General features: G+C 45.4%; 1 protein-coding gene across 3 annotated transcripts in view; it reads left to right on the forward strand.

Annotated features, from left to right (window-relative positions):
- Positions 1-13,808, forward strand: part of LOC102931790 (casein kinase II subunit alpha) — a 60,204-nt gene that overhangs the window by 30,297 nt on the left and 16,099 nt on the right. For all 3 annotated transcript variants that reach the window (XM_037891808.2, XM_037891810.2, XM_037891809.2), the window contains 3 exons: positions 8,196-8,331; positions 12,368-12,479; positions 13,698-13,799. In XM_037891808.2, coding sequence (XP_037747736.1) covers positions 8,231-8,331; positions 12,368-12,479; positions 13,698-13,799 — 315 coding nt within the window. In that variant the 5' untranslated portion in view covers positions 8,196-8,230. The remainder of the gene's footprint in view (positions 1-8,195; positions 8,332-12,367; positions 12,480-13,697; positions 13,800-13,808) is intronic.

Below are 13,808 nucleotides of genomic sequence, written 5' to 3' on the forward strand. Positions count from 1 at the left end.
TTAATTTTTTTAAAAAATATTTCATTGAACTATTTTAGTTAAAAACAATTTTAACAAAAACAAATCTGATTTTAACAAACTTGAATGTTTAACTAAATTCAAAAATTCATATACTTGTTTTGTTAAAATATTATGTTTTTGCTGGTGAAGAAAAAAATCCAGAATACATAACATTGTAGTTTTAGTTAAATAAAATAATTTAAATGTCTGTCTGGTGATGTTCTCCTCCTAATACTGCACGGCAAGAAAATCCTCCAAATATTAATGATTAGCCTGTTGAATTGGAGATAGTTCACCTCCCAATGACTTCATAACTGTCTGCCTCAATTACCTTTGGTAAATGAAATAACCAAACAATCTTTTTCTGATATAGCTGTAAAACTAGTCTGAAAAGTTTTCAAAATAAAAATGTGTGGACCTTCTAAAAATGAAACGTACATCTATCTCCAAGTTGTGAAGAATATGTATTAAGGTTATAACAACCAATAAGAATGCACTTTTATGTAGAAATCCATGATTAAACCAAGTCCACCCTGGTGCCAAGCTTCTGTACTGAAGACGAAGACAATGACAATAACGAGTCACTCTGTAAGTCATATTAGGCCACGTATGTTCCATGGAGCCATTCCTACTAGGAGCTTGTACATACACAGCTGGAGAAGGGCTCAAAGAGACACTATTGTCCAAGTGCTTAGCACTGCAGAACACTCATAGGCTACAGAAACCATATACATACTCATTGAAGGAGGACAAGGCAGGATGGCCTGTCCCACCTCTGATTGGACATGTATCTGTCAGCCCTTGACATTTATGTTTCCTTATTCTGAACCCAACTGCTGTGTTGGTAGGCTTCTAACAACTGTCCTGATCTCCCAGCCCAACAGGAAACTAGCAAAAACTTCACAGCCAACACAGATTATGTTTTAGAAAAATATATTCTTTAACACACAAAATCCTGGGCTCTATTCCTCTAGGAAATCCAATCGTCAAATCAACTACAAGAAATTCCATGGCACATCTCAAAGGCGTCTGTCCACCCAAAGGTGACAGAAAGCACAAACACACAGCATTTACATAATGCTTTTCCATTTGCAGTACCCTGGGCAAACACTAAGTAAACCTCACAAGCCGCACATGAAGTAGTTATTAGGTATTACCCCGTTTGGGAAACCGAGGCACACAAAGGTAAAGCAACTTGTCCAGGATCACAGAGTGAGACAGGAGCAGAGCTGGGATTACTAGAATCAGAGTTTCTGGGTCTCCATGATATGCTCAGACCACTAGACCAGGGGTGGGCAAACCCCGGCCCAGGGGCCAAATCTGGCCCTCCAGACGTTTTAATCCAGCCCTCGAGATCCCACTGAGGGGCGGGGTCGGGAGTCCACGCGGATCCCGGAAGCAGCGGCATGTCCCTCCTCCAGCTCCTACGCATAAGGGCAGCCATGGGGCTCTGCATCCTGTCCCCACCCCAAGCACCGCCCCCGCAGCTCCCATTGGCCAATGGGAGCTGCAGGGGGTGGCGCCTGTGGATGGGGCAGCACACAGAGCCACCTGGCCATGCCTCTGTGTAGGAGCCAGAGTGGGGACATGCCGCTGCTTCTGGGAACTGCTTGAGGTAAGCGCCCCCCAGAGCCTGCACCCCTGACCCCCTCCCGTGCCCCTGGCCCAGCTCTGATCCCCCTCCTGCCCTCCGAACCCCTCAGTCCCAGCTTGAAGCACCCTCCTGCACCCACAACCCCTTATCCCCAGCCCCACCCCAGAGCCTGCACCGCCAGCCGGAGCCCTTGCCCCCCCTGCACCCCAACCCCCAATTTCGTGAGCATTCATGGCCCGCCATACAATTTCCATACCCAGATGTGGCCCTCGAGCCAAAAAGTTTGCCCACCCCTGCACTAGATCATATTGCCTTTCATCTTTACAAAGAGCCAATTAAGGAGATTCAAAATAAGACATGGAAAAATCTTATTAGTTCGCATCCGTAACTACTCACGAAAAAGATATTTCTGGGGGGAGAGTATAAAAAATGTTAGGCTCTACAAAGAATCAGATGGGAAATACTGAGATCATCCTGCCATTCAATAAACCAGTGAGGCCTCCTCCGCTAGGATACTGTGTTCAGTTCTGTTCATCACATCTCAGAAAGGACATAGCAGAATCAGTGAGAGGCCAGGATGGACAGGGGAGACTGAGACTGTTGACGTTAGAGAGGAAATGACAAAGGTGTATAAAATAACAAATAGTGTAGAGAAGGTAAATTGGGTACTCCTATTTACTCTCTCAAATAATACAAAAACAGGCCCATAGTCAATGAAACTGAAAGACAGCAAACTGATAAAAGGGAATACACATGATAAACCTGTAGAACTCACGGTCACAAAATATCTCTGAGGCCAAGAGCCTAGCAGGATTAAACCTGGGGTTGTGACCACTCTTGGCTAGACTGGAAGGGGGTTCCAATATTGGTTTCTATTGTAATGGACTCAAGGTATGGGAAAAGCTGAAAACCACGAGCTTAGACGTTACTATGGAGAACAACTACAATTACAACAGACAGGGAGGAAAAAAATAGAGGAGGGACATAAATCCTCCTTCAGGGAATAAGCTAACCACTTACTACCTGGGGTTAGGACAAAACTACCCCAAGGGGCAGGTTATTCCATAACTGTCCACCTTCCTCTGAAGCATCTGGTACCGGCCACTGGGAGAGACAGAATACTGAACAAGATGTTTCCCTGGTCTGATCCAATATAACAATGCCTGTGTTTCTGTATGCTCCAGCCTCTAGCCAAGTAGGCTCAATTCCTGCAGCATGTTGTCAAGTGCTTTAGGCTTCACACGCGAGTCTAGTGAAATAAACAAGAAATCCCAACACCCCATCCCAGTTATTAATTTTTTTTTAAACTAACAGCTTGAAAAGAAATCTCCTCTTATTAATTTTAGCTATGTTATTACTTACTTTTAAAGGCCCCAACAGACATGGCCCTCTCCAGGGGAACTTCTAATGTCACACATCCTGGGTTTCCAACCCCTCCATTAAGATCAGGTTTGACAGGCCTTTTGGTTTATCCAAGTTTAACTTAAAAATTCTGGCAGCAGCTGGTTGCTAACCAAGCTCCCCGACAATGAAATTCACTCCCAATTTCAACTTCGAGGCTCAAATGTGTGGTGGATTTTTAAACTAAAATAACAAACATATGTGGGCTATGGCATTTGGTCTTCTAATGTTGGTGTTCTGAATATTTTTTATCAGGGTGGATAAAAATCAACAATTAAAAAAAAAATTTAAAATCAGATTTTTTTTATTTATATCAGATTTTTTTGATAAAATGCTTTTTGAGGGAAAAAACCTATCTAAAGATAGTTTTAATTAAGATACATTATAGTTCAAAGATATCTCATCATGGAATAGGGATTATAAATTCTGATTGTGTAGTATGAGACAATATATTCATGTAATGTTTAAGAAAAGTTTTGTAAATGAGTTCCAATAGTTCATGGATTAGGGACCCAATCTTATGCGGTTCCAGGGGCTTCTGTATAGATTATTTAGGATAATCTTTCTATCTACCCAATGGGATTCAATGCTTAGTCGAGAAGATACCATCAGAGATGCTTAGTTTTGCAGTTCTCAAACTGTGGATTTGTGTCTCTAGAGATAACATGCTTGTTAACAGCAAAAATGTTTTTAAATAAATAAATAATATATAGAGGTGAGAAATAACAGGCCTCAACCCTATTGTCCCTCTGAAAATTTGTGTACACAGAGTCAATCCCTTACATCTCTCTAAAAGTGCAAAGTTTCAAAAAGTACAATGAATAGAAGATTGTTGGGGGCGGAATAGATCTGGAGAAGGAGAAAAAGTCCTGAGATAAATATGAGAAGGGAGGGACAGGCAGTAGAAACAAAATTGAAACTGTTTTGAGCAGCATATTTCAGAAGTGTCGAGGTCTTTCTGAGTGTAGCCTTCATTGATTTGAGATCTACCAGACCATTCTCTCACTAGAAGGGAAAACCTATAATGGCATCAGGCTGTAAAAGAGACCCAGTTTGGGAATATTTGAATGAAGTTCCTCTACCTGTGGATAAGACAGGCATGCGTGCAAAATGCAAACAGTGCAACAAAGAAATGCAAGGCCTGGTCGCCCGAATGAAACATCAGGAGAAGTTTCAGGAGAAGTGTTTCTTCTCAGGAGGAAGCTGCATTGAAGATGATGAAAGGAACATGTCTGAACATGCAGGATCTTCAGGTTGGTAAACTTTTTTATTTCATACTTCTTTCTTTAGGACTGCCTGTCTTTCTTCTGGACTATTCTTGAATTCTCATATTTGAGCAAAAAATACAGTTGTTACTCTATGGTACTGTCATTTAGATGCAGTTGTGATAAAAAATGAAGAGCTGAAATAGGCAGATCTTCCTTTTACAGTTTCACCTTTACAGTAGTGCTGAGTGTCAGCGAATGCAATGAGTAACACTAAATGAGCAGTATGGTAAATAATTAAACAATTAAATAACTGCATTGACTTATTTTGTTTAGGAGAATCCATCCTCAACATACAGGATTCTGAAGACTCTCCACCTTCAAGATCACCATCATTTTCTATAGTTTCAGAGTTCTCTGCCAACGACAGTGTTCCAGTCGCATCGTGCATGTCACACAGCTACAGGATAGCACCTGTAGCAAAAAGAAAAAAAAAAACCTCCATCGTCCAGAAACAACCATAGATAAAGTTAGTGATAAGAACCAGCAGATTACAAAAAGAGGTAATTAATGAAAAAATTGCCCAATTTGTTTATGTAACAAACTCTCCTTTCCGTATCATTGAGAACCCACACTTCATTAACATGGTTCAGTCATTAAGACCAGGATACAGTCCACACAACAGAGCAGATGTCGCACGCAAATTGCTGGATAAAGTGTATGAAAGAAAGTGAGCAGTGTGCAAAAGACCTAGACGGTGAAATTGTTAACCTGAGTCTTGATGTGTGGAGCAATGTCCACAATGATCCTGTTGTATGTACTTGTGTGAAAACAGAAGAAGGGAATGTCTTCCTTACAGAAACAATTGATCCATCAGGAAATGCTCACACAGCAGAATACTTACAAGAAGTAGCCTAAAAGCTAAAACAAACTGTGAAAAAAATTCAAATGTCTACTACGCAGCTTGGTCACAGACAATGCTGCAAATGTATCCAAGATGAGAAGAAATTATTTAGAAGAGAGAAGAAGAAGAGTTGGCGATGACATGGACATCCAGCAATCATCCCTTCATAATACCACTATAATAAACTTCAGAGCTAATGGTGAACCATTCAATAAATATATGTTTGCTGCTGATGTTTTAAAGAAAGTCACAGCAGGGAACTGGTGGACGTGACTTAAGCACTTGGATTCAGAGACTGTTGAAGTGATCATCTCACTTTTACCAGCAGTAGCTTCTTCTGCCAGTGTAAAAAGAATATTTTTCTTCCTTTGGACTAACTCATTCCACATTGAGAAGTCTTTTGGGACCTGAAGAAGCAGGAAAGCTTGGTTTTCTTTTCCAGATTATGAACAAACAGGAAAATGAAGGTGAAGACGACTGAGTCAGCTGCCGAAGCCAGTATTTTAAGTTTCTCATGTTAACCTGGCTGACATAGTTGAGTTAATTTTTTTTAAAAAATATTTCATTGAACTATTTTAGTTAAAAACAGTTTTAACGAAAACAAACCTGATTTTAAAAAACTTGAATGTTTAACTAATTTCAAAAATTCATATGCTTGTTTTGTTAAAATATTTGTTTTTGCTGGTGAAGAAAAAAATCCAGAATACATAACATTGTAGTTTTAGTTAAATAAAATAATGTAAATGTCTGTCTGGTGATGTTCTCCTCCTAATACTGCACGGCAAGAAAATCCTCCAAATATTAATGATTAGCCTGTTGAATTGGAGATAGTTCACCTCCCAGTGACTTCATAAATATCCGCTTCAATTACCTTTGGTAAATGAAATAACCAAACAATCATTCATTTTCTGATATAGCTGTAAAACTAATCTGAAAAGTTTTCAAAATAAATCATTTTAAAAGTGTGTACCTTCTAAAAATGAAACCTACATCTATCTCTGAGTTGTGGAGGATATGTATTAAGGGTATAATCAACAAGAATGCACTTTTATGTAGAAATCCATGATTAAATAGTCTTCCTAAACTAGTGATTTAAATCCTGATTTAAATAAATTTGATTTAAATCAAATCCATCCTACCTCTATATTTTATTTATTTATTTATTTTAAGACATTTTTGCTGTTAACAAGCATGTTATCTCTGGAGACACAAATCCACAGTTTGAGAACTGCAAAACTAAGCATCTCTGATGGTATCTTCTTGACTGAGCACTGCGTCCCATTGGGTAGATAGAAAGATTTACGCTAAATAATCTATACAGAAGCCCCTGGAACCGCATAAGATTGGGTCCCTAATCCATGAACTATTGGAACTCATTTACAAAACTTTTCTTAAACATTACATGAATATATTGTCTCATACTACACAATTAGAATTTATAATCCCTATTCCATGATGAAATATCTTTGAGCTATAATGTATCTTAATTAAAACTATCTTTAGATAGGTTTTTTCCTCAAAAAGCATTTTATCAAAAAAATCCAATTAAAATTAAAAAGTCAGATTAAAAAAAAAATCATTGATTTTTATCCACTTTGCTTGGCAGGATGAGAGACTGCAGGTCTCATCATGCAGAGTTCACTCTTCATCTTTTGGGTGCTGGGAACTGTAGTTTCCTTGGTCACTGTATCCCTGTTTATAGACGTTTCCATTTTATGCAATTTCAGTAGGGGCTGTGAGCTCCTGGCAACTTGCCAGTGGAGTCCCTAGTATGGCAAAGTTTGGGTACCCCACTCTGTTAGATTCTGGTGACTCTCTGAGTCCATTTGTGAGTTCGGAAAGAATATTACCTGTCGTCCCTACTAATTGCCCAGAGCTATGGTTCTGCCCCTTTCAGGGTCATGGTGGTTACTGTGTTTCCCTGAAGCCCCTTGTTCCTGGGTCTTGGGCCAGTGGACACCTTCATTATTCCTGGTCGTGCTGGATGTTCAGCACACAGGCGCAGTGTACGGAGGATATAGTTAAACCAGATGTGACCTGGCTCAGCAGGCCTGGGGAGAGTCAAGGAACTGCTCGCCCTGACCCTGAGGAAAGGGTGTGGTTACCTGCCCTGAGGCCATTCTTGCCCTTCTTCCTGCCCGGAGAAGGGACCAGTTACCATATGATGCCTGAGCAGGAAGGTAGGCTCCTTGGTGGAGGATCACTCAAGCTAATCAGAGTGAGGAGATATGAGAATTGGTCGGGCAGTACGTCATTGGGTTGCTGTGGCCGTAATGGAGCATTGTGTGGGGTTCGTCTCTGCAGGCTGTCCTCCTGACAGACAGGATGGATAGCTGTGACCTGCTGTACTTTAGGCCCAGAAGATGTGGCCCTTGCCAGTAGTGCTCTGGGTTGGGTGGTTTGGGAGCTGCCCTGACGTAAACCCTCCAGGCTTGAGACAGATCTGAGTGTTGCCTCTGCTGGTGGTCTATATCCTGGTTCGGTACTGACAGCCAGAAAAAGGAAGAGCCTAGAAAAAGCTTTCTCCTTTGGGGAAGCAGCTTTCCAGACGGCAGCTAACTGGTTCAGTGAGGATTTGGTGGCGCTTGTTCTTAATTGCTGTGGAGCTCTTGAAACTGGAGACCCGTGGAGGGAGGTTTGTGCTGTTAACTTAATTGGCCCCCTGGGTGGATAGTGAGTGTGCTTGGGACAGGGGGGAGGGAGCGTGTGTGCTGCCAGAGGCCAAAAGGGCTGTCAGTTCTGCACACCCGAGGTCTTGTCACCAGGAGGAGGCCAGAATCTGGCCAGCAGTGGGAGTGTGGGCTTCCTTCGTTCTCCTGCACACATGCTGCAGTGCTGCTGACCTGAGCGGGTGATGTTTCAGAGGGGTGAGAGGCCGGTTCTTCCCGGTGCTGGAGCAGAAGTAGAGCACAGTGCCACTGGCAGATGGGTACGTGTCTAGCCTCTGGCCTGGAAATACAAGCCACTGCCAGTTCTGTGTGGTGTCCTTTTTCCATAGACCCCCTTCCTGTTCATGCATGCTTATCCTCCTCTTTTCTTATGCTGGTGAGTTTGATTCTCATTCCAATTGGTTTGTATTTATATTTTTTAGGGTGATTGAGGTGCTGACCCTCTGTCTGTGGAAGCATGTCGGGCCCAGTGCCAAGTCGAGCAAGGGTCTATGCGGATGTGAACACTCAGAGACCCCGCGAGTACTGGGACTACGAGTCACACGTCGTGGAATGGGGGTATGACTGGTGTCAAGGGAAACCCCAGGGACTTCTTGAGCCATGGGCTCAAAACTTATTTACCAGATTACTTGCGAACTGGCTTGTAGTATTTCTAGGTTGCTTAACACCATAATATCAATGGCCCATATTTTCAAATGGGGCCTAAAGTTAGGCTTCTGAAATATATATTTAAGCACCTTAATAATAATGATACCTAGCTCTTACCTAGCACTTTTCATCACTAGATCTCAAAGCACTTTAGAAAGGAGGAATCTTGTATCGTTATTATTATCCCCAATTTACAGATGGGGAAACTGAGGCACAGAGAAAGGCTTTGGCTTGCCGAAGTAGCAAGCCAGTGGCAAAGCAGGGTGAAGAACCCAGGTCTCCAGAGTCCTGGTCCAGTGCGCACTCTGCTAGGTCACACTGCCTAGTGGATAGAACACTAGCAATAAGTGGCTTAACTTTCAGAGGTGCTGAGCACCTGCCATTCGAAGTCCCCAGCACCTCTGAAAATTCAGCCATTTTCATTTTGGTGTCCAGCTTTAAGCACTGTGCGTTTGCAAACACTGGCCCAAGTGCTTAATGCTGTGATTAGGATTTGCAGAGCATAGTCTATAGGGGGAGTTACTGAGGATTCTGGCTTTGGTAGGTTTTTATAATTTAAAAGAAGATTAAAATCAAGTTATAGTAACAAATTTTGAAGCCCCTATTGCTCTGAGCTGGTCTCTTCAGCTCTGTCTGCGCTTTGGATACTTTCTCATCATTGCTAACACCTGTGGAGCTGGACTGACTGTTAGCTTTATGTATAGATAGGCAGCCGGTGGCTTCTCTCATTTTCAGCACTGTAAGCGTGCGGGACTCACCCCGGGGGCACCACCTGCTGGTGTCCTGGGAATTAGCTCTACTTCCAGCTTTGAAGTGCCCTCTGCAGGCCGACGTCCTGCTTATGCCGGGCCCCCGTGTCCCTCCCAGACCGGTGCCCCTTGTACGCCAGGGTGCTGCCCCCTGGCAGTAACCCCTCACTTGCAGGGTCTCCCCTCCCCGGGGAACCCCTACCCCCTATCTCTACCTCGCCTCAGTCGTAGGCTCCTGCCAGTCACCAGCTAGCCCCCGCGCCCAGGGACAGACTGCAGCGTAAGCCACTCATCACAGGCAAGGTTGGGTTTGGACCTGCTGCCTCTGTCTAACCTTGGGCTGTCCCCTGCAACCCCAGTACCTGTGGGCCTAATACTAGGCCACAGCCTGGGGCTTTCCTGGCTGGAGCTCCCCAGCTCCTCAGGCCCTTCCCCAGCCCTGCTCCAGTCTAGGTACTCTGCTTAGGTCCCTGCAGCCAGGTCCCTCCCCCTCAGGGAGAGTCTCCTGAGCTTCAGCCCAGCAGCCCCTTTATAGGGCCAGCGGAGTCTGTTTGGGGCGTGGGCACAGCTGAGCCTGCCTCCCAATCAGCCCAGCCTAAGGCTCCCCGCCCCGGCCCTCTCCCAGGGCTCTTTTAAGCCCTTCCAGGCAGGAGCGGGTGGCCACCCCGCTACAAGCACCAAGTCCTGTCACTCCACTCAGAGCAGATCTAAATGACACAGCACGGAAAATGCTCTTGGTGCCAGCAGTGCCCCTATAGCAGGGTTCCCAATGCCCCTAGCATCAGTGGAGCTGGTGATAAGCTTGAAAAATGACCCTCGTGTGGAGAGTCTTAGCCACTCTTGTGAGTGGCTGGTTTGGAGTGTGGGAATTCTCACCGCTGGGGAAGTGGGCTGCTCTTTGAGTGCTAATGACTATAAGTAAATCTGTAAAATAAGCTTTAGCTTTTAACTTAAAACTTCATGTGAGCTAGTACCAGGCCTGCTCTGCTGTGCTGGGACTGGCAAGAGTCAGTGCTAAGTGCAGTGTTGGGTTTGTTCTGTCCACTGGGAACGGGACTGAGATATACCCCACTCCCCGCCCCATTTCATATGCCGGCCACTGAACAGCCTGGACTGGGACCAGTGACCTGGAGATGAAAGGTTCCTTGTCCAATTCCTAAGCTCCTGAGCCAGCCAGCCCCCTAGGGAACATAATCCAAAACCTTGTGTATCTCCAGTGATGATAATTCTACATCCTTCCTTGGCAGCTTGTTCTGTCACTCAGACTGTTCTTAGAATTAACCTTTTTCCTAATACTGACCTGGAACTTTCCTGTACTTGTTTCCCATTGAACAAGAACTGATCCCTGCTGTCTCTCACACAAAACCCACTATGTTTCCTTCATTTGCTGAGCCTGACATGGTTGGTTTTTGTGTCCATGCTGTCCACTTGTCTCCCCGTGTTTTACTCTGTTGAGAGATCATTTCCTTTTATTGACTCTGGTAATTTGCAACGTATGAAGTCAAACTCTCTGCCTGTTGTTCCTTTTCTTTCCCCATCTTGTTTACTCTTATCAGATCTTCGGAGGCTTTATGCGTTCCTCCCTGACTTACCAGAAATAATTGCCAATGCTTTGCTAGTTCCTTTAGTCCTCTCAGGTGAATTTCATGAGGCCCTGATGATTTAGCTTAAATGCAGGTTCTCTGGGTCGTATTTATCCTATTATTTTCTGATTCCCCCTTGTTAAGATTATTTTTACAGTGCTCCACACGTGCATGACCCTTTATAGACAAATAGAAATGGACTGGTCCCTGCACAGAGGAGGGCAGCATTGCATTGCAAGTACTATGTAAATCTTTGCCCTCCTTTAGTGCCTTCCATCAGTCGATGTTGGAGTTTGGAATGAATTAATCCTCACAGCCCACAACTGTCCATTTTGTAGATGGCAAAACTGAGGCACAAAGAGGGGACGTATTGCTCAGGGCTACTCAGTAGCTGGGGGCGGAGCTGGCAATAGACTCAAGGAGCCCTGACTCCATCTGCTTCTCAAAGGGAAGAGTGCCAAGTTTTTGAATTGCCAAAACCATCTTCTTCAGCATGGAAGTGTTCACCCTCAGGGTTCTGGGTAGCTGCATTCTTCCAGCAATAATCTGCGCACACACTTGTGAACTTACACTCCGTTAAGCAGCTGTGTCACGGAGTCACCAGGCGATGCTCTGGAACTGCTCCCTACGAAGCCAGTCAGGACTCTGGGGGAGCCTCCTCTCTGTGAGCAGACTGTCTCCAGGGCAAGAAGCTTACACAGCTTCGACCTTCCTGGGCCTGACCTCGGAGCATTCAGCATCCCCTTCCACACCATGCGCTTCCTGCAGCGAGTCTGCACAGACGGGGCTCCTGGGGAAGCCAGTGGGTCCTGCCCCCCAACTCCGCAGTCAGACGGGACTCTCAGCCAGCCAGTAAAACAGAAGGTTTATTAGACGGCAGGAACATGGTCTAACACAGAGCTTGTAGGTACAGATACCATGACCCCACAGTCAGGTCCATCTTGGGATGGTGGGGCAGCAGCAGGGAGGCCAGATGCCCGTCTGGGCTTCCCTGCAATTCCCCAGCCACTCCAAACTGACTCACTCTCCAGCCCCTCCTCCTCTGGGCTTTGTCCCTTTCCAGGGCCAGGAGGTCACCAGATTCCTTTGTTCTCCAACACCTTTAGCTCTCACCTTGCAGCGGGGAAGAGTCCAGGCCATCAGTTGCCAGGAGACAGAATGTCGGCCATTTATGTACCCTGGCCCTTTGCTCTGCAACAATTACACCCCCTTATCCCACCCCCTAGAGACTTAAGAAATGCATAGGGGAAACTGAGGCACCCTTACAGTATTCACAGGAAACATTAAGAACAGTCCCACTTCGTCACAAGCTGTTGTGTCCCATCCCAGAGAAGGCTGTATTTCAGTGGTGAGTGAAGTGTTCTCTGTTAGTATCTAATCATAAAGCCCTTTGAGTCCTTTTGAGGTACACAAGAGAGCCGTATTCCTTTGCAATGGCAGCTGCTTTTCACCAGGTCTAGGATTTGTGGGTACATTTGTGAAGCTCTATATGCTACAGAACAGCTCCCAGTTCTCTTGCCCTCACCAGAATCTTTGGGAGAACTGCTCTCTGAAAATGACCCAGTGTTTGGTTCTGACCTGGGTTCTCCTCCTTCATCTTCTCTTCTTGTACAGCAACCAAGATGACTACCAGCTTGTGCGGAAACTTGGCCGTGGCAAATACAGTGAAGTCTTTGAAGCCATCAACATCACGAACAATGAAAAAGTTGTGGTGAAAATCCTTAAGGTGGGTATGTTGGGCAGGGGGCCTTGAACCCCATCCTGTTCCCCACCTGGTGCTTCTTGTTCACCTTTTCCCTGTGCATTTGAGGTCTGTGCTACTGATCTTTGGGTGATGGATCCTTTGCTGAGTAAGGCTGTAGTTATGAGACAGGAAGGGAGAACTTTTCATTGTCTGTCCTGTCCTCCTCTTCCTACCCGCAGCTCAGAGAGCTGATGTGATGAAGAGTCCATGGGAGGGGCAGGAAGATCAGCGCACATTCCCCGGTGGCTGAAGGGAAATTCTGTGCTCCTCCTCATATTTAAACCCCACATGTGCCCTCTTTGCCTCTCTTCTCCACCATCCACTTACCTGGTACTCACTGACATAGCTTCTGAGGTTGGGTGGGGTGTCTATTAACATGTGCCAGTCTCTGCCCCACTTGGAGGTGCTACGGGACACACACACACTCACTCTCACTCACTCACTACCAGATGCACCAGGCCTTGTTGTTGCTGTGATCTAAAACTAAAGTAGGAGCAGGGGTTGGCCATGACTAGAGCAGGGTTCAAAGAAGAACGAGATGAGGGCAGGGCCGTCAATGGCTGTTAGCCAGGATGGGCAGGGATGGTGTCCTTGGCCTCTGTTTGCCAGAAGCTGGGAATGAGCGACAGGGAGGGATCACTGGAGGATTCCCTGCTCTGTCCATTCCCTCTGGGGCCCCTGACACTGGCACCTTTGGTCTGACCCAGTATGGCCGTTCTTATGTTCTTATGATATACTTGGCTGAAACGTCTGCTCCCCTCCCCCGAGATGGCTGCATCTCAGTGGTGCTGTGTGTGGAGTTCATGAATGCTGTGGCGGGTGAGCACTGAGGCTCCTCAGTTGCCATCTCAGTACGTCACAGCAGCCCTGCCAATCCAGCACTAAATCCACAAGCTGAGAACAGTGCAGCTCCCCACTGCCCAGAGGAGAAACAGTAACTGTGTCCTCACTCCCAGGATGATGAAACCTGATTGCCGCTCATTGTTCCAATGGCTCCACACCACACACAATGTGTTACGGCAGCTCCCTTCTCCGTGGGGAGGAGTGCAGACTGAACAGCATTTCAGAGACTGGATGGGGTCTGCTGTCTTCAGCCCATATCCTCCATGTAGGTTTTCCCTGCTGTCTGCCCAAGTCATTGTGGCAAACAGGTCCAGTGAGGTCTGTCTGGTGGTAACCCTCTTATTTTCTCTTTTGTAGCCAGTAAAAAAGAAGAAAATCAAGCGTGAGATTAAGATCCTGGAGAATCTCCGAGGAGGCCCCAATATTATCAGTCTGCTAGATATAGTCAAAGACCCCGTGGTAAGGAGC

Source organism: Chelonia mydas, chromosome 2 (assembly GCF_015237465.2).
Source record: "Chelonia mydas isolate rCheMyd1 chromosome 2, rCheMyd1.pri.v2, whole genome shotgun sequence".
Taxonomy (NCBI): Eukaryota; Metazoa; Chordata; order Testudines; family Cheloniidae; genus Chelonia; species Chelonia mydas.